The 27,432-nt window shown below is 29.4% G+C and overlaps 6 protein-coding genes across 9 annotated transcripts; 2 read left to right on the top strand and 4 right to left on the bottom strand.

Annotated features, from left to right (window-relative positions):
* Positions 1-6: 6 nt before the first annotated feature.
* Positions 7-5,146, bottom strand: LOC145743543 (potassium voltage-gated channel subfamily A member 1-like). Of its 2 annotated transcripts, XM_082561532.1 has the most exons (11): positions 5,044-5,146; positions 4,250-4,412; positions 3,832-4,014; positions 3,502-3,737; positions 2,237-2,363; positions 1,812-2,100; positions 1,550-1,649; positions 1,301-1,433; positions 965-1,174; positions 213-460; positions 7-39 (listed from the first exon to the last, which is right to left on the bottom strand). In XM_082561532.1, the coding sequence occupies exons 1-11, from the start codon at positions 5,065-5,067 to the stop codon at positions 16-18; spliced, it is 1,737 nt and encodes a 578-aa protein (XP_082417658.1). In that variant the 5' UTR covers positions 5,068-5,146; the 3' UTR covers positions 7-15. The 2 variants fall into 2 exon arrangements, with proteins under 2 accessions (XP_082417658.1, XP_082417659.1); XM_082561533.1 differs by lacking the exon at positions 5,044-5,146 and having other exon boundaries at positions 3,832-4,011; positions 4,250-4,346.
* A 4,183-nt stretch (positions 5,147-9,329) lies between these two features.
* LOC145741990 (uncharacterized) lies at positions 9,330-15,872 on the bottom strand. The gene is made up of 15 exons (XM_082559707.1): positions 15,541-15,872; positions 15,010-15,223; positions 14,744-14,938; positions 14,345-14,575; positions 14,062-14,188; positions 13,614-13,857; positions 13,252-13,439; positions 13,014-13,078; positions 12,827-12,917; positions 12,244-12,666; positions 10,915-12,064; positions 10,406-10,682; positions 10,207-10,260; positions 9,999-10,064; positions 9,330-9,857 (listed from the first exon to the last, which is right to left on the bottom strand). Exons 1-15 carry the CDS (start codon positions 15,807-15,809, stop codon positions 9,816-9,818), a joined length of 3,636 nt encoding a protein of 1,211 aa, XP_082415833.1. The 5' UTR covers positions 15,810-15,872; the 3' UTR covers positions 9,330-9,815.
* A 2,410-nt stretch (positions 15,873-18,282) lies between these two features.
* LOC145742833 (CDC42 small effector protein 2-B-like) lies at positions 18,283-21,659 on the top strand. 3 transcript variants are annotated; one of them, XR_014280961.1, is made up of 5 exons: positions 18,283-18,467; positions 18,706-18,757; positions 18,906-19,010; positions 19,870-19,998; positions 20,368-21,659. XR_014280961.1 is itself a non-coding variant. In XM_082560656.1 (5 exons), exons 2-4 carry the CDS (start codon positions 18,707-18,709, stop codon positions 19,980-19,982), a joined length of 249 nt encoding a protein of 82 aa, XP_082416782.1. In that variant the 5' UTR covers positions 18,283-18,467; position 18,706; the 3' UTR covers positions 19,983-19,998; positions 20,368-21,659. The 3 variants fall into 3 exon arrangements, 2 of the variants coding, with proteins under 2 accessions (XP_082416782.1, XP_082416780.1); XM_082560656.1 differs by having other exon boundaries at positions 18,909-19,010; positions 19,887-19,998; XM_082560654.1 differs by having other exon boundaries at positions 19,887-19,998; positions 20,368-21,656.
* A 692-nt stretch (positions 21,660-22,351) lies between these two features.
* On the top strand, positions 22,352-25,182 carry LOC145742007 (intraflagellar transport protein 27 homolog). The gene is made up of 6 exons (XM_082559735.1): positions 22,352-22,438; positions 23,048-23,127; positions 23,445-23,507; positions 23,775-23,955; positions 24,126-24,235; positions 24,444-25,182. Exons 1-6 carry the CDS (start codon positions 22,405-22,407, stop codon positions 24,540-24,542), a joined length of 567 nt encoding a protein of 188 aa, XP_082415861.1. The 5' UTR covers positions 22,352-22,404; the 3' UTR covers positions 24,543-25,182.
* LOC145742402 (ciliary microtubule inner protein 2B-like) lies at positions 24,614-25,835 on the bottom strand. Its single transcript, XM_082560181.1, has 2 exons — positions 25,270-25,835; positions 24,614-24,893 (listed from the first exon to the last, which is right to left on the bottom strand). The coding sequence occupies exons 1-2, from the start codon at positions 25,833-25,835 to the stop codon at positions 24,614-24,616; spliced, it is 846 nt and encodes a 281-aa protein (XP_082416307.1).
* Positions 25,836-25,950: 115 nt separating this feature from the next.
* On the bottom strand, positions 25,951-26,984 carry LOC145742403 (selenoprotein P-like). Its single transcript, XM_082560183.1, has 5 exons — positions 26,962-26,984; positions 26,614-26,835; positions 26,417-26,552; positions 26,198-26,274; positions 25,951-26,077 (listed from the first exon to the last, which is right to left on the bottom strand). Exons 1-5 carry the CDS (start codon positions 26,982-26,984, stop codon positions 25,951-25,953), a joined length of 585 nt encoding a protein of 194 aa, XP_082416309.1.
* Between the last annotated feature and the right edge of the window lie 448 nt (positions 26,985-27,432).

The following is a 27,432-nucleotide window of genomic DNA, read 5'->3' on the forward strand; positions in this document are numbered from 1 at the left end:
CATAAACTGGAATCTCTATGATTGTGGCACCTTTCGTTTCTAGAAGAAGTCAAAACCGATTGTATAAATTAAACAAAGGAGTATATTATAAGAAAAATCTTAATATCAATTACGAGGTTTGAAAATGCGACCAAGTGGCCTAAATGTCAACTGTAGATAAGTGCACCTATCTATGAAACATACTGATCAGAAGCTCTGCGTGAATTACTCACTTCTCGTTTTTTATTAGCAACTTCGCGTTGATAGAAATACATGAAGTTCGAGACTATAACAGGAACAGGCAAAGCTAGACAAAGGATGCCAGTCAATGCGCATACGCTGCCAACTACTTTTCCAGCAACCGTAACTGGGTGCATGTCACCATAACCAACAGTTGTCATAGTAACAATAGCCCACCAAAACGCATCTGGTATGCTTTTGAAATAAGTTTCTTTTCCAGGTGGCATTGTCGAGTCAATTTCTGCAAAACAGATATAAACTAAATAATGGTATATTCTACTTAATTAATAAAGATTAATAAAGCTTAGTTTGTTTAAAGATTTGTTTTAGTTGGCCCAATTATTTTTCTATAAAAGTATTTGTATTTATGATAAGTTGTTTATTTATAGCCACGCTTGAGCGGTTTTAGAAAAAAAAACTAGTTGCTTAAAACAATCTTGTGTCAGATTCACAGACTAAATGTTAGTAAGTTGGTAATTGCTAGTATAGCAAGTTTTGGGTTTTTGTCATATTTATAGTATAAGTGTAACTTTATGTTGAGAAGTAGGACTTATATATAACTTGTATTGGAAGGTGGACTTATACATGTTATTGTGGAAATGCTTTAAGGTAAGCAAATTTTATTTTGTTTAAATTTAAGCTTATTTTAATGTTTGAAAAATAGAAACGTTTCTGTAATATTTTATAGCAGGAAATTAAATTTACATATTAACTAGCAAAATAACTTAACTGTTTTGATATTTACCTGCAAAATAAACAGCACTCGAAAAAATAACAACTCCGATAAGTACAAAAAATAAAAGCAGCCCAAGTTCTCTGAAACTTGACTTTAAAGTTTGGGCAAGGATTTGTAGACCCGTTGAGTGCCGAGATAGTTTAAAAATACGAAAAACTCGAACCAGGCGAACTACGCGAATAAAAGCGAGAGAAATTCCCTTCGCGTTTGTACTGTTTTCTAAATAGAAGTAGCTTTGGTAAAAATGATTATAAAGTGAGAAGACAAATAAGAAAAATTAGCTTTTATTAATTTATTACGACAATTTTTTATTTTTATTTTAAAAGCTTGTTTTTGATTTCTTACCTCCGGCTGCGTACGCTGCTGCTAAAGAGGCAGTGGTCACAAAATAAGGTATAATTGCAATTAGATCGATAGCATTTAGTAAGTCAACACAAAACTTAGTCTTCTGGGGACAGCTTAGAAAGCGACTTAACAGCTTTATGAAAATAAGAAAGTTTAAGATTTTGGTAGTATTTATTCTAGTTTATAATTTGTTTGATTTTGAAATAGTAAATTTCTTGTCAATTTTATATAACAAAAAGTTTATGTTACCTCTATAGTAAACCAACATATACAAAATGTTTCTATGATCCAAAATGGATTTTGTGTAAAATGTGGCAGTATTGTTCTTGTTTCATACGTTATATTACTTCTAAAAAAATGTAAAGGTGTTATAGCAATAAGAACAGCCAAAATAAACTAATCAAAGAGTTAAAAGTGCTTTTAATTTACAAATTAGTGACATTTTGGTGGTTAGTTATTAATATAGGGACACTCGCAATATTTATCATAAAGTATGGAATAAATTTTATACTTATTTGCATTGACTTCGCTTAAGTTGGTGACAGGAACCTTTATGTAGGTTGTAGCGTCGGCAATCCAGGCATCTTGTAACGAAGGAACAGTTTCAAGACAAAAACATATTATCGATAAAAATATCACGGAAACGCTCACGACTGCCACTACGCGAGCGTAATTTGAACTTTCAGGTTTTTCGAACAAAATCCAAATAGCTCGCTGAACTTTGTTTTTGGGAAGTTTTTCTTTACGCTTTTGCAGTAGGTGGGGCGCCATACCGTTACCAAATTGTATGTATTCTTCCTCTAAAATATAAAATAACATTGCATTTAAAGTTGTACGACAAACAGTGTATTTCTTTATTTCAAAATCTAACAAAAAATAATGGCATAAATGATATTTTTTTAATGAAACTAGTTACTTGCAATTATGTTTAAGTACCTTCAAAAATATATCCCTCTATTTCTTGGTATTTTACCATGGCATCAGTTCCGAGTTGAAAAAATTTTATTTCGTCTGCAAACATATCGACAGGAACGTCTAATGGTCGCCGTAATCTTCCCCCACTCTGCACAGGTTTAAATTTTAAATATTTAATTAGGTTAAAAAATTAACCGATGAGGAAAGTTAATTTTAGGTTTTTATTTTTAAAAGATTTAAAAAAAGGGCCTTATATTTTATAAGTAAATAGATTAAATATTTATGCAAGTTTTTAATAGATATAAATCGATAATTAAATCAATATTTTCAGCAAAAATTAATCAGCGATATAACCACAAATAAGTTCACAAAGCGTTTGAAAAATATTGTTTTACATTTTTTAAACCAGAATTTAGAGTATTTATTTGAAGGGCATTAATTCACAATTTCCCCTTTGGGTCAGCTTAAATAAGCTTTTAAACCGACTTTTCGGCTGCCTAGGCCAATGTGGTGTGGTAAGTAACGCAATCAATTAAGAAGTCTTTGTTAATAAATTATGCAAGCGGAAGTTAATTTGTATCGATTCGAAGTCCGAAAAATCGACCTTTTTTAAAAAAAAAGGAGACCGCACGCATTTTTAAAGGTTATTTTATCGTTGGGCATTAATCGCTTTTACCAAGCTATATAAAAAAGTTTTACTTTATACAGAGAAACCAATTAGGACACCAGGATTAAAAAAGGCTTTTAAATTCGTCGCAGATAAAAACGGTATTTCTTTATAGAACACAAAAATTTAATTTAGGCATTTTGTTTTCGTTTGCTTATAGTAAGGCGATGTTATGATTTATAATCAAAATTTTAAAACGGCTTTCAACTATATACATATGACATTTAACTCTATTCCGTGCCTAATCAAATTAAAGATATGATTTACCAGGTTAAGACTTCAACGTTTAATTCAAGCCAGAGGTGAAACCGCAATCATTGGCATGTTTTTCACGCCGACTGCTTCGATTAAGCAGCGTAATTACGCAGTTACGTTATATTAGCGGGTGATTCATTAAACTTGAATGTTGTCTTGTTGTGATTTGGTTTGCAGAAGATTTTCGAATTGTCGTTTAATTATATTAACATTCAGTTAATTGTTTTAATCATCGGATAATCAATATCTAATTTATCAAGCTTTTAAGCCAATCTAATATTTCTTACAGTACTTTAAGAGGGTTAATGCTGTAGTTATACAAGCAGTTCTTGTTAGTAATATGCATAAACCTTATTAGACTTACCTGATAGAAATGTAAAATCGCATTGAACGCGGGGCGACTCCGATCAAAGAAATACTGATTTCTTGACGCATCAAAATATCGTTTTCGTTTGTCTGGATGTCCTAAAAGGGTGTCAGGAAACTGTTCCAAAGTCTTTATCTGTGTCTCGTATATCTCACCAGACACGTTTATTGTAATACGAATGCAGCAAGGGCATTGTCCCTTACCGTTATGGTGAGTGGTATGATCCATTGAATCTGCATACAGCGACATTGTTTGTCAATGAGTATAGGAGAACTAGTATTGCTTATGTTTTAAATCAGAATTTAAAGGTATAATCAGGAAAAATACCTTCTTCACCAATTCCATTTAACAAGTGTGCATGATCCTCGCAATAATGTGAGCCATTACTCGACTCAATAAGAGTTAAAGATTCCTCTAGTTCTCCAATATCAGATCCCACTGAGCAAGATGAGGAGTTTGGGAGGGTAGTGAGAGGATAGGAGCAAGTTTGAACGGACGCGGATCGAACTTCTAGGAAAAATGGTGAATTTTATGACAAAACAATTAAAAGAATATGTAAGGTTTATTGAGGCATAATAGTTGATACACTTTTGCTATGTATTAGTTTTTGATTTATTATTAGAAAAAGACAATTTAGAAAAAAAAGGTTTTCATTAGGTAAGTCTGGGCTTGTAATCGATATCTGTTTTTTTTTCTGATCAAAAATAAGCAAAGCAAACTACTGTTACCAAAGTCACAAAATCACCTTTTTGTTTCCCGCGAACTCCCTTCATTCTCGTAGGTGTTGCATCAGCAAATGCGATTTTGACGTCACAGTCACTTAGACGTTTTCCGCTGGGTGGCGTGTAGTGATGACCCGAACTTGTGTTTTTACGATTCCCGTTTTCTCTGTTTGAATGGTTTGTTGTCTAAAATGGTAAAAATATAATTATTATTACTAGTTTTTAGTTTTATAATGTTAAAACGAGATTTAAAAAGGAAAACTAATCAAAACTACCTTTATTGTTATTGTTATTATTATTAAACATGTGATTTTTCGAAATTTTATAATTATGTTAGGTTTGACAAAAATGCCACTTTGGTTTAGTGAAAACATTTCAAGTTGTTGCCCAATTGAAAGAATATAAACAACATGGTTAGGTCAATATAAATTTTTCTCCTAAGAAATAGCGTTATCCTAAATTTGATAAACCAAAACCGCATCAAGTCAAGTGCTGGTAAAATAGTGCAAATAATACTTTATTAAAATCGATAAATTGAGAAAACCGTTTCTTTTAAAATTGAAGTTAAAAAATAAGTTTGCAAATAATTTTACATTTACTTTTTAAACAAAACTAGCAATTTTTTAAAATCAAGTAATATAATATTAGGTTGGCTAATTTAATGTTATGATTACCTATAGGCGTTTTACTAGTGATAGCGGCATAAGTTAACACGCGTTTTGTTTATATGACTTATTTAAATGATTGTAAATATAACTGTTAAAAACCTTATTAAGATTTTGTAAATTTTTAAAAAGCTTTAACTGTTAAGTATTACCATTTCAAGGCGGCTGTCAGACATGAAGCCAATAAATCAGTTGTGGCCCAGACTTATATCCAATCAAACACCTTATTGCAAATTTTTTCTCATAACATTTCTTAGGCCTGGATTTTTATTACAATTTTTATTAAAAAAAGAAACCTCAACGTTCATAAAACTTTTATAACAAGAAATCAATTTTCAGTTTTGAAATATATTTAAACTTAAAAATTATTTACATTTTACTAAACTATGTTAAATCTTAAACTCAACATTTTTCTTGCAAAAAAAAAACACTTTTTTACTCGGTAAGAAAAATTAATTGCTATTAGTAACACCCAATCTTGTGTTAAGTTTCATAACTTCTCAATATCGAAATATTTCCTTTATGCCTGATCATTGCAACGTAAAAGGCAATCAGAGCTGATCTATATGATTTATTCCCAATGGATATTGGAAGTATTAGACTATTAATAACCTTAACGTAGAACAACTAATTATATTTTCAGCATGAATATACCCACGGGCTTTTAAAAACTTAAAGGACAATATGATTGGTTATGCAAAAATATTTATTGTACCTAAATGCGTGGTTAAATCTTAAACAAACTTGTGACTCCCAAATTATTCGAACCTCTGTAAGTTTCCAAGGAATTTCAACAACGCTAAGACACGGGTTAGACTATGCTGTGGTACTTATCACTAAGCGCATTTGGTTTCTATTTAGAGGCAATTCTAAATAACTTTAGCTCCTTCCTCTAAACATGGTGATTTTTTTGCATAAAATTTTGATAATTTGGTAGTCGTATATATTGGCTTAACTCCAAAGCCATGTAATGCTATGTGCGCCTGATAGATCAAACTAACTATTGCAATATGCTAAACCGTATTTGCAAATTTTTAACTTTAAAGATTGATTAAAAAGTATTTGTCATAGTGTGGTAATCACCAACAACTGACCGAATTAATTACAAGCAATAAAATATTCGATTTCTCGAAATCTCTTCGGGTTTAAAGCACATTTGTGTAATCAGTGTTTGAACCCATTCTTTGCCTATAACAATGATAAAGAGAACACTATGATCGATTGGCAGCAAACTTTACAAAAAGAAATTACTGTAGTTGTCAATAAGTGTTGCTTTTTTTAAAGACAATTATGATCATAACCATGTTTTTGATTTGCCTAATGCTCCAATCAATTTAAAACAGAATTTTTTATTGTGAAGTTATATTTTTTTAATATAGTTTTAAAGTCGCCCTTTTCATATACATATACTGTAAAAAATGAACTATTGTAAAGGCAATCTAATATAATTATTCAAACCTGGTCGCGGTGATAAACGCGAGGTGAAGTATCTGTCGGCCTTGTGTTGTGAGAAGATTGATTTCCCGCCGCCACAGAAATCATAATGATGTCACACGATTACAAAAAATAGTTTGCCATTTTTGGGTTGAAGTGTTTGTAGCGTCTGAAAAATAATAAAAATAATTTAGAAAAAAAATTGATCGAACCTTAGCAACTAATCAATTACATTCTCTGTTAACAAATATGTTAGTTAGTTACTACTGATGTACTACAGCTTTCGTATAACACTTTTTTACTTTCTGTTTAATTTTAATTGCCTGATTGAGATTTATATCTAAAGCATCAATTACATTTCTAACTTTTAATTGATAAATGCGTTTGCTAACAACGATGCGGATCTATGATGCGTATTCCTCTAGAAAATATAAACAAATAAAAAACATTTCGATTTATTGTCTCAAGAAGCGTAATTCAAGGTTTTAGAAAAATTGAAAAAATAAAAATATCTGTCTAAATATTTTAACAAAGTTAGAATTAACGTATTATAATATCTCTACGTGCGTAACACAACAACAATTCTTCTTTCATTTTCTTGTTTTATCTTTAGCGACGTCAGCATAAAGTGATCGGTGGATTTACTTGGTCGTACTTTATTATTCTTCTTCGATTTTGTATAGTTATTATTATTCGCAACCTTACTAGCCTATCTAGGACGTACGCGACTTTCCTTTCAATGATTTTAAATTAACGGCATTAATGAATAATTCACCAGCGTTCGACTTTATATTACTCTGTGGCCGCGGGAGCAACTAAATCAAACTGTCGCATAAAATATTTTTCCCTATTCCGTGTTCTGATTTACTAAATTATTCCGGTGCACGCATTTTTGCTTGTCGCGTTTTTGAAAAACTTGCAAGTTAAAAATACTTAGGGTTTTCAGAAAGTTGGAAAATTACTAGTTAAGGTATGTGTTAAGGTAGTGACCAATCAATGACCAGTATTGACTATACGACGCGTTTGAATAGAGATATGTCTCTTTTGTTATGGATAGTGACGTATAGACAATAGTTGTTAGAAAATAAAAGCCTTTGTTCAAATCCAATTTGCCTTTCTTAGTCCCGCAAAGAATGGTAAACAAATCAGTTAACTACATCAAAATATTTTTAAATTTACTTCGCTAAATTTTATTAAAATCACGTGACACAAATGAGTTGAGATGAGACCACTTAGAGTTGTTTTTTTGGTTAAAGTCATTTATTGATTTAACTTTTTTTCAAATGCTTTAATTTATTACAATTAAAAACAGCATCGCCAATATAACGCGTCTAGTATTTGTCATTGACACCCTCCGCAATCAATATTTAAACACAGTAACGCGATGTAATTTACCGAAATTGATTTTTTTGTTCTAAAAACAGATATTGTTATGTAGTGCAACAATTAAACTTTTCTAAAATCTTGAAAGTTTAAACCTTTAAAAATGTTTTAGTAAAAGCTCGAAAAAAATTACCTATATAAACATTATTTTTAAGTTATTTTCTAATTGTTTAAACTTATTTTCTATTTCTTTTTCCCAAAGTTAGGTACAACTTAACTTCAATAGAACAACTTATTATATCTATTTTTCGTTACAACTATGTTACAACTCTGTTAATTGCAACCAATATTGTGCTAATTAGCTCAACGGATTATCATGAATATTAGCTGGTCAAGTTGGCAGTGCGCGCCAGTAACTACTGTATTATTAATTTCTAAGTAAGGTTAAGTAAGTACGGCTCTAATTGCATAGCATCGAGAATAGTGTATATTCCCATTAACGGCTGTACACGGTTAGTAAGAGCTTATACACCCTAATGTTACAACGTTGGTGCTAGTATTATAAACATTTTTATACGCAATTTCGAATATAAAAACATACTCAGGTGTTGCAAATATCATTTGATACACTCTATCAATTGTGCAGTTAAACGATTTATACTATTGCATAATATAATTATATCTTTTAAAATTATGTATTTTTTGATCTAATCGCGTACATGTCACTTAGTGCATAGATTACTAATGGTCTTATTAATATCTTAACGCTGATATTACTTTATAAAACGTTTGTTTTGAAGTGTTGTAATTCTAAATAGATACATGCAGATAAGAATACCATGTTTTGTGCATATGATTTATAGCTGTTTTTAAATACTGAAAAAATGACCTATTATTGTCTAACTTTTATAATTGTTAAAATTGTTACTTATATTTTAATAAATCACTATTTTTTTAACTTTTGCCCACTACACTCCTAGCAACTTTTGTAATTTAAATTTATTATGCCTTCTTATCTTTATAGAAATGCGCTTACTTTCCAAACAAAAATTTACCTGAAGGTTTTATTTAAGATCTTCTTTAAAATTTTGTCCAAGTGCACAATAAGCTCGGGAAAAAAATAAATGACTTGCACGATAATAAATCCAGGGGGAGAGGGCCGGGTGCGTCGAAAATAAGTGTTATCGATCTTCTATTTTCCCGTTATATGTGAAAATAAAAAACTGTAGACTATTATATTTTCTATAAACGGAATATTTATAAAAAGATAGCAAGATATATAGAATTTCTCATTAAAGAAAGTTTGCATATAACAACAATATAAAAAAAAACATCTGTATAAAACAGATAGTGGCGTTGGTGCAAACACTGGCATTTGTTTATTCTATGCTGCAAAGGCTTAGGTCGAATTCGACTTCGCCTGAAATACCAACGTTATCGCTGGTTTTAATAATTTATGAGATGACCGCTCTATATTTGCTTGTAGTCCACCTTAATGAGCTGGGCCGTGATTTGATATGTAGTGCGCTTCAAGTTTTATAAACAAAGCGCAAATAAACTTCGAAACGGTGTATCATAAAACTTAAAAACTTTATTGTAATCCGATTTTTTCATTTTAAATATTTTATTGGTAATACAAACTGCAAAAAATTGCACACAAAATATATATTGAGTCATTAAAAAAAATTAAGTTATTAATTTTCATTTATCGTTAATAGATTTAAACGATTTATAAAATATTAAGAACAAGTTACTTTCTGCCATGTTTATTTTTTCCTGGTTGTTATGTTACATTTAAAATTCGCTACAACCATTTTTATTGTTTATTAACAGTTAAAAAAAGGTGCCATTTTTTAACAAAAATCATGATATGTACATAATTACCATTTAGCTAGCACTAGAACGTCAGTTAATGAAATATTCATGTGCGGGTATATTACTTTAACTAAATTATAACAATAAACAATTGGAACAAAAGATAAAAAATTAGCACGTATTTAAAAGTATATCTGGTATTTAACTATCTATTTAACAGTTTAAAGGACTATACAACATTTTATATTATTTTTAAATTAAATAGTGTGCTTTATCGAAGTAGATAAAAGTTGCCTCCTAAATGTTTAAACTTGTTTGATTTGTTAACTTGACATCACAATATAAAAGCAATTTAAAAGCCTTTGTGTAGATTTGGCGTGCTTCCAAATTTAACCTGGAAAATACGGAGATTATTAATGTAAAAACTCAAATTTATTTTTGAGAGTCCTTTTATTAAATTTGATTTATTTTGGAATATTTAGTGAACGTTTCTACTGTGGTAAACTTAAATTTAGCTATAAAAATTTAGCTTTACTTGTTTAGTTCCTCGTTGATTTGAAGATCCAGTTCTGAATGACGAAGTTCTTTCAAAAGAATCCGGCTGCGTTAAAAAGATATTTTTTTAAATCATTGGTTTTTATGTATTTATTATAATGGTTTATACTGAAAGTGTTTTCTTTACAATTCTAAGAAACAATAACGATTTTATCTTTATATAAAAATAGCATTAAACAGTCATTTACTTCAAAATTGCTCAAATTTCTGCCTTCGTCTTTTCTGTAAGAAGGTCCAGTAGTCTAAAAAAAATATATAAAATTAAAAAAAATGGGTAGGTAACTTTTCCTAAAACGCAAATGCATACACAAGACATACAACAAACACAATTTTTTTCTAATGTCAGTTAATCTTTTATTAAAACATTTTTACAAAAAAACAACTTACATTGCTTTGTAACGAAATATCGCTGCGGTATTTTCGGTAGGGAACGATTGCTTTAGCGTCATCTACTGACCGATCCTTAGTTTGTGGGGTTTCCGTTCGCTTCATTACATGTTTGTCTGGGTATCTATCGATCGTTTCTTTTGATGAATTAGAAAACCCGGATTTAGATGAGGTCAAGCGGGACATTGATGGCCTCCCTACTGGTATATTTCCCATTGAGGCTCGCTTTTCTGTCCAGCGTGGATCTCGTGGTGGAAGTTCTGGCTTTGTATATTCACTAAACACAGTTAATTAATTGATTACTTGTAATTCAGTAAAGTGGTCTAAAAGGTCTCAGGTTTAAGTAGCGTTAATAACATTTGTAAAACTAGACGTAAATCCTAAACTTTCCAGGATCTAACGCCCTTTTATCTTATTTTTGAGTCTTCTTTTGAGTAATATAAGTAAATCTTAAATTCTCCACAAAACAATGAACCTATAAGTATTCTTATGTGAAAGTATTGCCATACCTTGAGCGTGCAGACATGCTATGACTTCTTTGCAATTCATTCTTTGGTTGATTGTTTTTATCAACCGTGTGTGAGGTTCTTGACCTCAAGTCACCAGTATGATACCCACTGTAGTTGTTTTGCCTTTCTTTTGCATCAGCAAATCGCGACGTCGGCCGGGATGCTGCGCGTTCTCCATTACTGGTGTCCCCGAAACTTGTAAAGGACGTTGTCCGACTAAACTTGCGGGCTTCGCGAGGAGATGGCATTGTAATATCTGGTGGAACAGGAACACCTTTCTCAAACTGGCGATTAAATAGATCAAGTAAATTGGGTAGGCTTGCGCAACGACTAGTTGAATATGAATTCTCTGAGGGTTTGTATACAGAATAATCGTCGTTTCCTTGCGTTAATGGAAACCAAGTTGGATCGTTGCTTTGATTGCTTGGTCTTCTGTTATCAGGCGGCTGTGTGTTAGAATGTACAGATGGCGATCTCTTATATAGTGGTGGCGGAGTTTTAGGTGGCGGATTACCTCCGTGAGGGTAAGGATAGTACGAGTACATGCTTCCATAATCACCGTAGTCACCATATTCCCCATAATCACCATAACCGTAACTACCATAACAAGTGCTACAGTCGTCGCAATATATGCTTTCTGGATAAGATCCGGGGTAAGCATGGGATGGATAAGGTCTGTACGGTGGCAATGGCGGTGAATGCCGATCCCTTGGTCTTTGTCGGTAATCATATTGTAAAGATCTACCAAAGTCTGATGGTCTATTTTGAGAACTTGAAACCCGACTTTGTGTGCGACTACTCATCGGGTAATCGCGCAAGCTAGGTGGAAACTGACCTCTTGAACTCATTCGAGACATCGGAGGCATTTCTCTGCTTTGCGGCCTTGAAATCGGCGTTTGGCCACGATGACTAGGTTCTCTAACATTAAAATGATTTATGCTTGGGTTTTGGGATTCTCTAGAACGCATTGGTAGCTGTGGTGCATAGCTTGGATCCCAGCTTGTATTACTAGGCATTGGTGTTTCTCTTGAGTGAGGCCGAAAGCCGTAAACTGGCTCTGGGTGTAAAGGCATGTTAAGGGATATATGTCTCGTGAATGGCTGCTGGTCTGAATAATACAATGACGTATTCAAACTGTAGGGATCTGAATCTGTAAAATTAAAAAAGGTGAACATTATCGATATACGGATAATATTGTTTGTGGGTTTTTAGGTAAAATATTCCAAATTTTTACGCGCCAAAAGGTTTAAATAAATTTTTTTATCTGCGTTAAATTAAAAAAAACGTTTTAAAACATTGTTGCATACTAAAATCAAACACTCGACTTACTTAATGGAATTTCTTGTATCACTGGTTGCTGTTGTGGTGGGTTGAACGACATTGGAGGCATTGTCATGTTATTTCCAAATTCCACTTCTTTTAATGGAGTAATATGACTTGTCTTTGATCTCACATCTTTGTACGATTTCAGATACCGATTGCAATTTTCTGGATGCTGTTTGCATAAATCTCCTCCAAAAAGACGAAACATTTCTTCCAGAGGATTCTCGTGTCCGGGAACAGCGTTCTCCGATTCGTCAAGACGTTTAAAAAATCGGGAAGCAGCGTCCGGATGGATCTTTGGCGTATCTTTCTCTTCCTTTTCCTTTTTCTTCTTGGACTGATCACGGCTTGGTTCAAAGGAGCGACGTCTAGGAAGGGGTTGATATTCTTCATTTTTTCCTGTACTGGTTTCTGCTGATGTAACTGGAACTAAAATATTAAAACAATAACATTATAATAGAATTTTTTGAATAATTTTTAACAACAAATTATATGTGTAAAAAAGCGAAAAATCGACCCAAAATGATAAACTAAAAGAAAAACATATAATTCTATATTAAATGTACACAATATTTTTGTGAAAATTTACCTGGGGGTAATTTCTTGTTTTGCCTTACTCCATTTAAAACTGACTCAGACAACTGCAATACCTCATTAGCTCTTTTCGATATATTGTAATCCTGTTAAAATAATAATCATAATTAAAGAAATTTATAATGTAAATAAATGGAAAATTAATTAAATTTAAACTTTACTGAATAGAAATTTTAACCTACCCGAAGGTTTTCAGTATTGGGTTGAGGTTTAAACGGTTTATTGTCGATGTCAAAATCCGGAGTTTCTAAACAAAACAATTAAATAATCAAGTTAATATTCGTGATTATTAAAAAGCAAAATTTCGTTGACTGACGTAACTTTGTTTACTAAATACTTTATTAAAAGTTAATTTATATTTAATTGTTCACACGCTGAAGGTACAACTCTAATAAATCATTTTAATTAGTTATCATATACCGTCGTAAACGTTGTCTTCTTCGTCCGGCTCGGGCATATCGTAAAACGACGACGCGGTCGTTGATCTGACGTCATCCAACAAATCTTGGTTGTCGTAAATCGACCAATTAACATAACTCGCTGTTTCGGAAGGTTCGATTTTGGGAGCGCTTTGAGTGAAAACTCTTTTCGGAAGCGTTTTTGGAGATCTGCAAATTAAACTAAGTTAGTTAAATATTTGTCCTAATTTTATTCCACAAACTATACAATTTTTTTACAACTATTGACAATCTAAAAACGCTAAGGAAATATAATATAGATTATAGTTTTTTAACGGTTTTTTTATTATGTCCATAAAAATACAATAAATTTACTAAACTTACTCTGATATGCGTATATCACGGGGTAGAGGTGTCTCACAAAATTGAGAACTATCTTCTTCTACCCTGGATCCATTTGAGCTTTCAGCATATGAGCTCATTGAAGTTCTTCCTCTTGATTGAAGGGATACATCATCCACGGATCGTGACGTAAAAGAATCGCCTGTCAAGGAACCGTTTGATCTCTTGTCACGTGATCGATAATCTTTTTTGTTTGTCTCCCGTGCTGAGCCGACGACGCTACTGCCTGAAACATGACACATATTTTTATTTATATTGCTATGTTTTTTTTTATTAAAGGTAAATTAAAAAAAATAAACAAAATTTCTAACAAATTTTCCTCTAAGCTTCATATAAAATAGATATTTTAAAATGTATTTAAATTTACCCTTTTTACTATTTTAAAAGGGTACTTTTTTATTACGTAGTGTATGTAAGTATAGAATTTTACCTTTTGTAAAATTTGATTGACCTCGATATCCTAAATCATCGTTAGATGTTGGGTCGTTGCCAACTTTCGGTGCTCCTTTGTATTTAAGTTGTCGCAGATAAGAGACCAATACAATTAATAAGTAGAACTATTAAACAAAATATTTACTTTAAATAAAATATGTTTCGCAAAATCGCTAACGATATGCGCTTATACACTTAAAGGTATTAATTTTACATGTTTTCGTTTTGGTCCAATCGACATTACTACTATAACATTTTTACATTGTCTTATGTAAACTTACATAAAATACAGTATGAACACCGGTAAGTGCCCATGCCGTTGTCATGTTTTCCTTTATAGTAGCAGATGAAAGGGGGACGCTGTTTAGATTATAGTAACTGTCTTCTGTTACAGTCGAATATTCGTCCGGTATCATTGTGATGTACAGGGCTTCGCCAATGTTACATAACAATGCAAATGCAGTTACGATTGACCAAGTAATTACTGCCATATTCATTTTTTTAAAAGATTCCTAGAGTATTAACAAAAAGGTTAAAGCCATGTCATACGCTGTTATGTGCAATATGTTTTAAAAGTATACAGCAAACAATTGTTAAACTACCAATTTTACACATTTTTAAAAAGTATAATTATAAATAATGCTATATGATATTATTTATAGGTTAACTAAATATATTACCTTCTGGCCCCAAATACAAGACGCTACTAATAGAACCAGCGCTCCCAACATCGAAAGACTTGCTGAGCCAATGTTAAAAATCAGAATAAGTCTCCATATATCCCTGAACAAATCCTCTCCACTCCATATGACAGTCTTATCTGTTTGAACTTTGAAATCTCCAACTCGGTAAACTAGAAATCCAATACACAAACCCTGGAGACGGAAAAAATATTTTAAAATAGCTAAATGTTGTTTAAGTATACGATGTGTTACGGTAATCTTACCATGTAAATTAAGGATGTCAGTAAACTTCCAGCTCCTAAACTGCAAAAACCACAGCAGGAATATACAATTGGTTCGTGTTTTTGTACCACGACTTTTTTATACCATGGTCTAGTATTTTTGACGTCACCAGGGGCCTGTGACGCAGGCACATCTGTGGTTTGGCTTTCTACATCACCGTTTGATGTCAATTCTTCATCTTTCGGTTTATTTTTTCTACAAAACATAATGTCTTAAAATAATTATATGGTACTGTAAACTTATAAACAAAATTGTATGATAGATTTGCCTCCCAAAAAAGCGTATTATAAGTGTATTTTTACTAAAATTTTAAGGACTAGATTATGTAGTTTTTTTGTAAAATTTGCTGATGAATATGCCTATACATTTTCATTACCTACTTATTGAATTTTTGCCATACTAGGTAAATGTCAACTATCAATTTAACACGTGGTCAACGTGTTTATTGTTTAGATTGGTTTTCCACCTGTTTACCTTTAGGGGATTTAAACAATAAAACAACATTTTCTTACTTGGATTTCTTGTTTTTGTTTTCTGTTTTGTTTTTGGTTGTTTTTTTCTTCTTTTTATTCTTGTCTTTATCCTCTTTTTTAGGTTTTAAATTATCTCTTTTCTTATTTGATTTTTGTGTTTTTAGCTTTTTAGGAAGTTCCTTTGTTTTTTTCTTGGCTACTTTATTATTTTTATCAACTTTTTTGGAGAGCTCTTTTTTCGGTTTTTGCTTTAAAGTATTTTTTGTAAATAATCCATTGTTTGATTTATCGTTCTTTTTAATTTTCATGTTTTTACTTTTTATGTTTAGCTACTTAAGTAAAACCATTTTTATTTCGAATACTGCACAATAATAAGGCTAAAAAATATAAATACAAGTTAACAATTAAAAAAAAATGTTTGTTTTTTTACTGAAATACAAGTAACTTTTATGAAATTGAGGATAACATTTAATAAAATAATTTTTGACATGATTCATGTTATGTTTATAGCAATTAAGTTATTAAATAAGGAAGTACTAATTACTAACATATTAAAGTAAATAAAAAACGTGCGTTGAATTCTCTATTTTATTCTGATGTAATATAGTTTTAAATATAGAGTAAGTTATTTAAGTTGACTGATTTTGTAATTAGAAAATAATGTTTATATTGTGTTGTCTATGTTTTATCTGATTATCAAAAACAAGATTTAATAAAAGTTGTGTAAAATAATTTAATTATTTATCTTGCAATGTCAGGTTTTTATTTTAAACTTGATATAACGTTTTTTCTTTCAAACACTGACTTAAGTTTTTGTTGGTATATTTTAAACTTTAGAGATCTAGCTTACTTTCTAACCAATTTGACACCTTACAATGTAGGTCAATTTTAGCTAATATAATTTAGTAAAGATGTATATTCCAATATCCATAACATTTAATCTTCGCTAATCTGATGCTGTTGTAAATATAACAGATTTAGGCGCATTTAGGCACCTTCTCTTTGTCATACATATTATCTTAAATTAAGTTTAGCTGTAAAGTTGAAAATCAACTTATGAGCTCCATCTACAATCATACACGTTTTAAGAGATGGCCTGGGGCTCTTCGAAACAAAATTATCATTCACCTTTCTTTCGTCACAATGCGTCAAAATTCTACGTAATAGGGGATATTAGCACCAAAAACCTTACTTGATAACAATAAAAACTTTGCCTAGATATTGATCGAAAACTACAAATACTTGTTGTAGTTATTGGTTCAGTAATAAAATTCAATATTTTACCAGTAGTAATCGTATATTTTTCTGTTGACCTAGGTTCACCTTTATTTGGCATTTGCATTTTTTTGTCCTTCATCCACTATATTCTTTTTATGATTATTTTAACACCGTGCCTTACTAAAATTATTAAAGAAAAAATAACGTCTAAAAACGAATTTAGATTTTTAATATTTGATATTGTGACTGTTTTGTTTAAACGGTATTAATAAGTTTATGTCGGTGTGTTGTCCCTTTAAGATAATTTTATTATTTATAAAAAATGTGACCTTAGTATTTACTTAAATGTTTTATACGAATTACGGTTTTTTTAGCGTGCAGTCTTTTTAGATTAAGTTTTTTTTTTCCAAAAAAATGGGAGATGCTGATATCTTATATTTCCTATACTTACGTTTAATGTTAGTTATACTTCAAAATTTTTTTTGTTGTTTAAAATTTTATTTAACTATTATAAATATTTTTATATTTAAGAAGTTGAGAACTGTTAAACTCAATAATATGCATTGTAAAATTAACAATTAGTCAACAATTACTTTCACGAAAGAGTCGTAAAATTTTTTATTCGTTATTTATGACGCTATAAATTAACAATTATATCTACACTTTAACGTATGATAACTTGACAAAAACCAGCAAAAAATTTAAATGATAGCTACAAGAAATGTATATATTTAGTTTTAAATAAATTTTGCAGTTTTTTCTAAAAAGAAAGAGGATATTTTTAGAATTTTTATTATATTATTTCTATGGATGGGTTGGTCGTCTTGATTAAAAACCTAAACAAGGCGTTAAAAATGAAAAACGGAATTTCAATGTTATTATAATTAATTATTTTTTTTATACAGTAAACAGATTTTAGCTCTAAAGGGTCTTAATAGTACGTGTAAGGTATTTATCATTTAAATGCTAAAAACTTAAAAGTACAGCTAAATAAATAAAAACTTACCAAAAAAACGTTTTTATTGTTTTTTGTTATTTTTTTAAAACAAACTTAAATAGAAAAACAGTCACTATCTGACTTTTGTTGAGATTATTTTACAATTTATAAGAAAATATATTAGTAGTAATGGATATATGACAATGCCATAGACTGTTATATATACAATTTATTTTGTCAATTTTTTTAATCAAATTGAGTAACTTGTGTTAAATTTAAAAAAAGATAACTCATTCTAATTTAATTTAGCTTATTTGTTAATGAATATTAACAAAACAGTAAAATCACAATTATGAGCTCTATTAGCGTTGTCTGCCAAGTTTATAAAATGCAGAATTGCTGTATTTTTATAACCTTACCCTAATCTTCTCTTGTACATTCCGCCCTTTCCGCATTCATTTTAGTACATTTTAAAGTTTTATTAAAACGAAAAAATAAAATATGTCTATTGGTTGCTGTGTTTTGTGTTATATAAATTTATTACCTTGAATTTTATACATAATTGTAATTTTAACATGCTGACATGACCTTACTATTGTTATTTTTTCCTTTTATTTTTTAAGGTCCAATAACTGTAGGTACTTATAAATAGTAAATGGAACAACAACTCGTTGTTTTTAAGTAATTTATATAAATTGGAAAACCACTGTTGTCATTGAAGTGAACTTGGAGTAAGGTGTTCAATTTACTGTTTTAGTAATTTAAAGATTTAAATCATCACTTCGAATAAAAAATTCTACAATAAATTGAAGTTAGTTTTGTTTTCCTTTTTAAATTAAAGTAATTTTTTATGTATATATAAATATTATTTGTTGGGAAAAATCTGATAATTAGTATGATATGTATGAAAACTAATGTATATACATATATATGTAATGCGAGGGTGAATTTGTAAAGGTTAATTTTTGATATATTTGTATTAGTATTTTTAAGCATATGTAATGCCTCCAAGCTTATTATTTTATAATTTTTTAATTAATATATCATAGAATGACGGAAACTGTTATGTGTTTTTCCTGTTGTGTGGCAAACCATTCACCAGTAAGTTAAAGAATTGTTTTTATTTATTTCTATTAGTATTTAGATGAACCATAACAAATTAAAAAATAACGATGTTTAACATTTGAAAATTTAAAACAAAAAGATAAATTAGGTTAATGGTAAATTAATAATTTTTTCACATTTTTAGCAGAGAAAAAACCGACGTAGAAAATTGGATCCTAGTATGATCGGTCCACCTGGTAATTTTCAACATTTAAATCATATTGGGTCAGGGGAATCTGGTGGTAATGAAGTAAGTGATTAAAGTTATTTTAAAACGAGTTTTTATTAAGCAAAATATCCATCGCCTGTATACACTTATTTTGTAATTAGTAATTTGAATTATCTTTCTTTTTATTAAGATTGTCTTGCTAATAAGATAATGTTTAGAATTCAAATAAAAATCACAATTAGCTTATTTTTTTAAATTATTTTTTTATATTAATTACCACTTTTAAAATACATTTTTTATATAAAAATGTCATATAGTATTACTCATAATTGTTATTGCCCAAAAACATAGATTAAAATGAAATAAATACTACCATTAACCTCCCACAATAATTTATATGTGTGGGTTTTTTGAATTATGAATAAATAAATAAAATAATAAGGCTATTAAGATTAATTAAAATTTTCCAGATTAACTAAAGCACCTTAAAATTTTTTGGTTAAATTGGTAATTTTATCTCATTATTTCTTGTCACTTCATGACGTTGGTAAGTTGATGTATGGTATTGATATGACGAGCATACTAACAGTCTAAATTAACTACATTTTATTTAACTGACGTAAATATGCTACAATGTTCCGCCAACAGGAGCTGTAGTAAACAAATTTATGTACAAATATTTAAAAATTGTGCTTTTTTAACTAAATGTTTGGAAAAAATTTATTAAAATTAATAAACATATGTTATTTTGTAGGTTAAAACTTTGGTGTTTGTTTGTATTTCAATATTTTATTTGTATATACATATATTAAATTTCAATTTTAAAATATGTCTATAATTATGTAAACAAACTAAACTTAAAGGTGATTATTTGTGTTGGCATAAATTTTTTTTAGAGTTGGTGATTTCTGTGATTTTGTGGATTATTTTTAATTATTAGGTAAATTTTGTTTTTAGATGCAAGAAAATATGCAAAGTAAAGGAGGTTATGAATTTAAAAGTGACGTAAATGTGGAAAGAAAATTAACAGATCTCAATACTGAAGCATCTTAGCTAAGCTTCATAGGAGGTATGTAGTTAACTTTACTTTATTATTAATAAATAAAGCTAGCATATTTATGTTCTATTATAAAAAAGACAAATACAAATTATATATGTATATATATTTTATTACCGGTACATTGATGCAGAGAGATAAAATAACAAATTTATGTTTTTAATTTAGTTATTTTTTTACTTATTTTTTTTTTTTTTAAGGTATTGTTTATTGTATTATTGTGTAAAAATTTAATTAAAAAATACTAAAAATATATATTTGTTTCTTTTAAATATAAGGTAGAATTTTATGACACATTGCAAAACTTATTTATAGTTAAATAAATGTATTTTATATTTTTTTTAGCTTAACGTTGCTTAATAAACATTTTTTTTGTTATAGATTCCACTGTTTTTATATTTCTATAATCTATTCAGAACAATCGTGCCTTAAGAGATGCACAAAGTTCAACGTGCAATAAAAGTATTTGTTCTTTCCACAAGATGTTTTAATAAGCAATTTCCTAAACATTTTGTGGCTTTAGATATTTCCAAATTAAAAAAAAATTATTTAAAATCTGGTTTAATTTAAACATTTGCAAATTGATAAATAAATATTTGATTTAGGAAGGACGGCCTATTTAACTAAGAATTATATGTTTAAGTGTGTTAAAACATAATTTGCCATGTATATTACTATTTAATACTTTTCAGAGTTTACTTTTTGGTATGAAACTTATTTAATTACAAAACCAGCTTAATTAAATGAGCATAAATTTATTGCACTTTGTTAAAGAGATTATAAACCAATTCTGCAAAACTTTCTTATTTTTAATTTTTGTTCTCACATTCTTAACACAAGGCCTTTGTACAATTTTAAACATTCGTCTGGCTGTCCTTTTCTTGCACTGTTTTTTATTTGTGCACTGTACCCTGAGATTATTGGAGCTTTCAATTTTATTGCATTTTTTTTCATAATTACCAAATACTTGTTAAGAAGCACCGTCAAATTTTATAAAAACCTAATGCTGTTGTATACGATTTCTCTCTGTTAGGTTTTTTTCTAGACTGTGTAAATTAAGTTATTAGTCGAATTTTGTATCGGTTGAATTTCATGAAAATTTTTATGTTTTTGTTACTTGAATTGCCACTTTTTAGTGCCTTTTCTTTTGGTAGAACTAGAATATGCAATATACTGGGTAATGTTGAAATTTTATGTGATTATGACAATGGGTTTCATTTTATGTAAGTCAGCTTTTTATTTTACTTACTAAAAATAAATTTAATATTGGTTATTATGTTTATAATAAGATGTCTTACTTTAGTTCGGAAATTTTTGTTTTTTAATTAATTAAAGCTGTGCTTTTTATCTTAAAGATTATTGTTATTCATTTAGTTTATTCAATAATTAATATTTAGAGATTTTGTGAGATAAAATGTGTTTTGTTGTATTTTTTTAACATTGTGTAATTTTTTTATTATAGTATTTATCAATTAAGTAATAGCGCAATGTGTAATTGATAGCCACAGCTTGTTAATATTTAAATAAATTAACCAATTTTTCTTATTTAAAATTCGTACTATACAATACTTAGTACATTTCTTACTACCTATGTCTATTGTTTTTTTTTTATAATATGATATCTTTTGTTTTTTAATTTTTTTTTGGAAGTACTACAAAATTTACATTAAATATTTGTTGATGTACTTCTTTTAATATTAAATTCAAAATCAGTAAGCTATTAACACTGTGTGCATTGTAGTTTTATTGACAATCAATGCAATATTTTGTTCATTTGCTGAATAATCACATTTAAATGAAAAATTAAAGAACTTTATAAGTATAATTTTTTTATACTGCCTTCACAAAAAAATGTGATAGAAAAACTAATGCCCTATTTATTGTTTCGTTTTTATTTTAAACGCTCTTGTAAATTTTTTTCTATATTGAATTGTACTCAGAAACGTTGCTTTTTATTTTCTAATTTAAAGATCAAATAATAAATTAAATTTGAAACTATTTTCGTTATAAAAAAATATTTATTAAGGTAATCGTTACAAAATTTAGGACCACAGAAAGTTTTTACACGTAATCTATTTAATGGTATGCAATATAACATATTAAAACCTAAACAAAAAATGCAAAATTTAATGCTTACTATGCTACAACATGCAATTTATATTACATAATTTTTAAGTGAGTCATAGTTTATAATTGGTCATTGCTACTAATAAAAAATTTACTTCAATAGAAAGGAAATGTTGATTAATTTTTTTATAAGCACTGTTAAAACAGCTTCAAATATGCCTAGACTGGGGATAATTCAAAAACGTTAAAGAAATAAAAACAGCTTCAATTAAACTTATGCTTTTATATTTTGCTATAGCGAAAATATTATCAAGAGACAAAACTCTTGCAGAAGTTTTGTAAGTGCATGGGATGGTGGTTTTGCGAGGAAAATGCATTATTGTTGGTAAGAGCATTGTGGTTATTTATTAGTGTAAAAAATGATTAATTAATGATCTATTTTCTTCAAATATCGTTTAGAAAGACGGTCCCCATTTCGCAAAATACGTGATATCATAATGCATCGTCTTGTGTTACCTAAAAGCGCGCGCTTTTAAAATTAGTTTTTTATAGGTTTTAGTTTGTAAAGTTAAAAAATTGACACGGGAAAAGAAAGATAACATATTTATGCATAATCCTCAGTGTAAAAAATGAAAAATTAACGCTCTATTTTTTTCAAATATTGTTTGGAAATGCGGCACTATTTGGCAAAATACGAGATAACATTATACATTGTCCTCCGTCACCTAAAAGCGCGCGCTTTCAAAACTATTTTTTTATAGGTTTTAGTTTGTAAAATTAAAAAATTGACACGCCAAAAGAAAGATAACATGTTCTTGCACATTATTATTAAAAAATAACTACGCGAAAATAAAATTTCTTGCGGTAATTAAAATGCCAAATCCCCGCTGTTTTGAAAAAAAAATTTTGGCCGAAGTGTCTGGTTACCGATAATATCAACTAAATAAATAATAAACAAGTTTAATCTGTATGGTAAATTAATTTTAACGTTTAGGCGACAGCACAGTTGGAAAAAGTGCTGTAACACATTCATTTCACAGTGATGGACAAAGCTTTCCGAAAAACTACACTATGGTATAATAATTTTTTAAATAATTAGATTGTATTTGACATTGGGTAAAATTTTACTGGTTAGCACCTAAACCTTTCATACTTATAAGAGTACCTCTTTACACCAATTGTTTACTACAGGTTTATAAAGTTGCCAAAATTAAATACAAACATAAATTAATTGCAAGGTTAATGCTTGGTAAATTATTTTTAGTTTAATTTTATTGACCTTAAGACTGGGTTTTAAAATTTATTTTATGTTCAAGCTGTCATTTAAGTTTTCTACAATACTAATAAATAATAAAGTGGACCAAAAAAACTAATTAAGAAATTGTTTTTAGTCCACATGTGTAGAACTAGCAACTAAACATGTTCCCCTTTGTGATGATGGAAGAGATGCTGTGGTAAGACTACTTTAAAGTTTTTTTTTATAAAAAGCAACCATGTAAACTATAATGTATATACTACAAAGTTAAATAATACGAAATAAAGATTTTTAAATGACAAATATAAAAGTGCATGTAAACCTGATTTAAATGCCTTTAAAATCAACTAGTATTTTATAATTCAGATAAGGATTTCACAAGAATAAGTTTATATAACAGTTCTAATACTTTTCATTGAATACAAAGATTTCACTCATGATTTATATTTTTATAATATACATTTAGGATTTATTTATATTTGACAATGCTGGACAAGAGATATTTTTGGATCTATGTCAAATGAATTGGGATAAGATGGGAATGTATGTTGTAGTATATGATGTTACTGATCCAACCTCATTTAAGAATGTCACAAAATGGTTAAAGAAGTTAAGGATGTTTTTTAATCCTAGCAAAACAATACCAGGTATATTTGTTTAAATAAACAGTGCTTTATTTCTACTATGTTCTGTGTTAAACTTACTTAGATCCCTTATTATAAAAATTGTTAAATATAACATTATGCTTAATATTTTTATTTGTTAGGCTGCATAAAAAATATGAAAACTAATTAATGGTAAAAAAATTAATTTTAAGGAATTTTGGTTGGAAATAAAATTGATTTGGAGCAAAGGAGACAAGTTTCTACTGAAGAGGGCCAAGAATATGCCAAAAAACATTCCTTACATTATTGTGAAACATCAGCGGTAAATTAGTTTGTTTTAAATACAAATCAGTAAAATGTATGAAAAATAATAGTGTTTATATATTTAGCTTTAACTTATGCCAAAGTCTGCATAATATAAAGTTTAACAATTTTAAAATTTTATGTATAAACCAATTTTGTGTAATTTATAATTTTGCATGTATACTTTTGATGGTTTTTTATTGGACTTTATTGTTCATGCATTACAGAAAGATTACAGTGGAATTGACCAATCTTTTAAATGGTTAGCAAACAAATTCCTAGAGTTATATCATGAAAATGCAGAGGGTATACAGCAACTTGACTGAAACGACTTTCTACATTTACTCAAATTTATTTTTATATAGTTTCACAGTTTTATTTTTAATCACAATTTTTTTTAATAAATTGTCTGCAGTTTTCTTCCTTTATCTGCTGCTGCAGTTCTAGAACTTGTTCCATAAGTCACCCCGAATCTAAACTTATGCCCTGGAAGATACCCAGTGTAATGGGGTTGCAGTCCCCCTTTAAGATAAATGGGTGTTGCGCCATTGCAATAATTGTAATTTGGATTAACATTTGGGGTAATCGGGGCTCGACTTTGTTGCTTAACTTGTTGTTGGCAATGGGTAAACTCTACCAAGGCCTCATTGGTTAGGTTTGGGTATACTTGGGCAAACCTGTTTAAAAATATTACAATACTAAACATGATAAAAGGTTTATATAACCTTTTTTAGGATGCTTTTATTTTTTTGTACTTGAATTTAAATGCTGTAAGTTATTCGGGTACCATCTAATAATAAGATCCTATAAAAGTACGCTTAATTGTTATGTAGAATTTTTAACAATGGATAGGCGTTTTATATTTTGATAACATTCATGTGCAAATCCTAAACTGTTGAACTGTTTTTATTTTAATAAATAGTTTAGTGTTTTGCTAGCTTCTGGACCTGGTTGTGGCACATAGCTTAGTATTAATTTAAATATCGGATTAGTGTCGTCTGTTGAGTGGATTTGTTATTTTTAAAATTAAAATTTTTTTTACAACAAAATTACCGTGATCTTGCTCTAGGTATAAATCCAGTGTATCCTGACATAAAGGTTTTGGCTGGGTCGTTGGTATTCATAAAATAGGGTGACACAGAATGTTGTCCTTGATTAAGTGACACGTATGGTTTCGCTTCTGGGCGAATGGGTTTTAGCGGTGGTTTTAAGCTAATTAAAACCCTTTTCTGTTGCTCTCGTGCAAAATGAGCGGTAGCCTGACTGCATACATTAGCATAACGAGTGCCGAAATGACCTTCTTTATTGGGAATATAACCAGTGTAACCAGGAACCATCTTATCTCCTAACTTTTTGTCTCCCCAGCTATGTTTTCGAAGCCGCCTCCAATCGTTTTTATCGACTGTATCGTCGGGTTCGTCGCTCTCTTTCGGAAATATATCAGCGAGTACCAACCTTCCTGATTTAGCGACTGTGGGATCAGTTAAAAGCTTATACGTCGTTTTACCGTATGTGTCACCAAACTGAAAGGTGAACTGTGGACTGTAGCCACAATATCCTGGTGGATAATATGGCTCGTTACAAAAAGTAATACGGCGTTTGCCTGATTTACTTGTCATTTTGATTGTTACAACGAACTACACAAAAATAAAAACAAACATTTTTTCTTTAACTCTGGTTTATTGGGTAATCTGTTACGTCACAATACAATTTGCGGATTAAATATTTATATTGTTATCCACATATTTCACAAGTTGATGACGTTGAAGCCTCAGCTGTTAGTTCCTTTAGTGTATTTTTGACACACGGGTAGGCATAATAACTGTACGGCATTACCCATTGATAAGCAAGGTTTCCACAACTAAAAAATGAAAGGAATAAATCTATGCAATTTGCGCAAATAAACAGTATTTTCATACTTGTTTTGGAATTATAGTATTTACAGTTCTTTTTATAGCATTTAACAGCGTAATATAGTTACCTGTCAATCAAAACAGCGTCGTCCTTTTCACCGTTTAGTTTTTCCCAAATGCGGTCGTTTTCGTTGTCCTGATATACCTGTGTTTTCATTGTTAGATTTATTTTATTTAAAATTTAGCTGTAGCTTACTTTTATATTTTTAACAATTATGTTTTTGCTATAACTTTTATCACAACATATGGTTAAGTCTAACTTAAATTCAGGACAAAATATTTGTTACCGTAATTGCTGCAGAAACTCGTTTTTTAGTAAATCTTCTAATGTTTCGCCAAGCACTAATTTTGTTGATAATAATAATTCGAAAATGATTTCGAAAGCTGATTTTTCTATTAAACTTCTGGCGGAGCTTTTCCAAGCTAAGTTTAAATTTTATTGATAGGGCTTTTTGTTATTTACAAATAGTATGTGTGTACTTACTATTCTGCTTGTTTCATACATAATTCACATGTTGCCGCTAGTAAAGCAATAAGCACCACACGCTTGTCATCAGTCGGTAATAAGTTAGTCCCATTTAAAATCAGTGAAGGTGGTTTTGTGCATTTAAGTTCATTTGAGCGACATCTATGGGAACCATTGCTCTGTTTTGTTTGATGTAAAATCAATACAACTAACACCACCCACAAACCTAAAACCTTCATCCTAACAGACATAAACGTTTAAAGATTAAAGTTAATAATAGCTTTGTTACCTAAATTAAACACTAAAAATTTTATTAAACTCGTTGTATATTCTACGTTCTATATTTATTTACAAGTGATTTTATACCAAAAAGCTTGTTTTTTGGCCATTGTAGAAAGATAAAAAAAATCAAAAATTGCGATTGCATCACAACTTCCTAGAATATAACTTGATAAATGACATTTGAAGTACTTAGAAAATTCCACACGATATTTATGTTATTAACGACAGAGACTGTGTTGTCATATATTACAAAACTGATGTTTTGGAAAATCCGTTGCTTAAATAATACACTTGTTTGACTAATCGTAAACATTGGGATTGTATCAAAAAATAAATTTTACACTAATAAAATAAGGTATATATAATGTTTTTTTTGTTTTTTTTGTTTTTTTTTTGTATATATTTTTATCCTCGATGTGGGAAAGTCGTTTGCGCGACTTAAACATAGAGTAACATAATTTACTCCGACCCAGTCTCGAGTCGCCTGTGGCAGTTTGGGATATTATAGAGACTATAATATATATTATCGAGTTTATTAAAACTCAAGGGCGCTAC

Source organism: Corella eumyota, chromosome 2 (genome assembly GCF_963082875.1).
Source record: "Corella eumyota chromosome 2, kaCorEumy4.1, whole genome shotgun sequence".
Taxonomy (NCBI): Eukaryota; Metazoa; Chordata; class Ascidiacea; order Phlebobranchia; family Corellidae; genus Corella; species Corella eumyota.

What these genes read in the sequence shown, in the direction of transcription:
- LOC145743543 (XM_082561532.1), bottom strand. Translation starts at nt 5,067, where the DNA reads ATGTCTGACAGCCGCCTTGAAATG. An exon ending in CTGACAGCCGCCTTGAAATG is followed by an intron (nt 4,413 to 5,043) that starts GTAATACTTAAC and finishes TTACCATTTTAG; the next exon opens with ACAACAAACCATTCAAACAG. An exon ending in AAATGGAATTGGTGAAGAAG is followed by an intron (nt 3,738 to 3,831) that starts GTATTTTTCCTG and finishes CGCTGTATGCAG; the next exon opens with ATTCAATGGATCATACCACT.
- LOC145741990 (XM_082559707.1), bottom strand. Translation starts at nt 15,809, where the DNA reads ATGAAAATTAAAAAGAACGATAAATCAAACAATGGATTATTTACAAAA. An exon ending in CTTGTATTTGGGGCCAGAAG is followed by an intron (nt 14,576 to 14,743) that starts GTAATATATTTA and finishes TTAATACTCTAG; the next exon opens with GAATCTTTTAAAAAAATGAA. An exon ending in AAACAAGAAATTACCCCCAG is followed by an intron (nt 12,667 to 12,826) that starts GTAAATTTTCAC and finishes TTAATATTTTAG; the next exon opens with TTCCAGTTACATCAGCAGAA.
- LOC145742833 (XM_082560654.1), top strand. Translation starts at nt 18,707, where the DNA reads ATGACGGAAACTGTTATGTGTTTTTCCTGTTGTGTGGCAAACCATTCA. An exon ending in GTGTGGCAAACCATTCACCA is followed by an intron (nt 18,758 to 18,905) that starts GTAAGTTAAAGA and finishes TCACATTTTTAG; the next exon opens with CAGAGAAAAAACCGACGTAG. An exon ending in GGGAATCTGGTGGTAATGAA is followed by an intron (nt 19,011 to 19,886) that starts GTAAGTGATTAA and finishes TTTTGTTTTTAG; the next exon opens with ATGCAAGAAAATATGCAAAG.
- LOC145742007 (XM_082559735.1), top strand. Translation starts at nt 22,405, where the DNA reads ATGGTGGTTTTGCGAGGAAAATGCATTATTGTTG. An exon ending in AGGAAAATGCATTATTGTTG is followed by an intron (nt 22,439 to 23,047) that starts GTAAGAGCATTG and finishes TTTAACGTTTAG; the next exon opens with GCGACAGCACAGTTGGAAAA. An exon ending in ATGATGGAAGAGATGCTGTG is followed by an intron (nt 23,508 to 23,774) that starts GTAAGACTACTT and finishes ATATACATTTAG; the next exon opens with GATTTATTTATATTTGACAA.
- LOC145742402 (XM_082560181.1), bottom strand. Translation starts at nt 25,835, where the DNA reads ATGACAAGTAAATCAGGCAAACGCCGTATTACTTTTTGTAACGAGCCA. An exon ending in ATACCTAGAGCAAGATCACG is followed by an intron (nt 24,894 to 25,269) that starts GTAATTTTGTTG and finishes ATTTTTAAACAG; the next exon opens with GTTTGCCCAAGTATACCCAA.
- LOC145742403 (XM_082560183.1), bottom strand. Translation starts at nt 26,984, where the DNA reads ATGGCCAAAAAACAAGCTTTTTG. An exon ending in TGTATGAAACAAGCAGAATA is followed by an intron (nt 26,553 to 26,613) that starts GTAAGTACACAC and finishes ATTTAAACTTAG; the next exon opens with CTTGGAAAAGCTCCGCCAGA. An exon ending in GAGTTTCTGCAGCAATTACG is followed by an intron (nt 26,275 to 26,416) that starts GTAACAAATATT and finishes ATGAAAACACAG; the next exon opens with GTATATCAGGACAACGAAAA.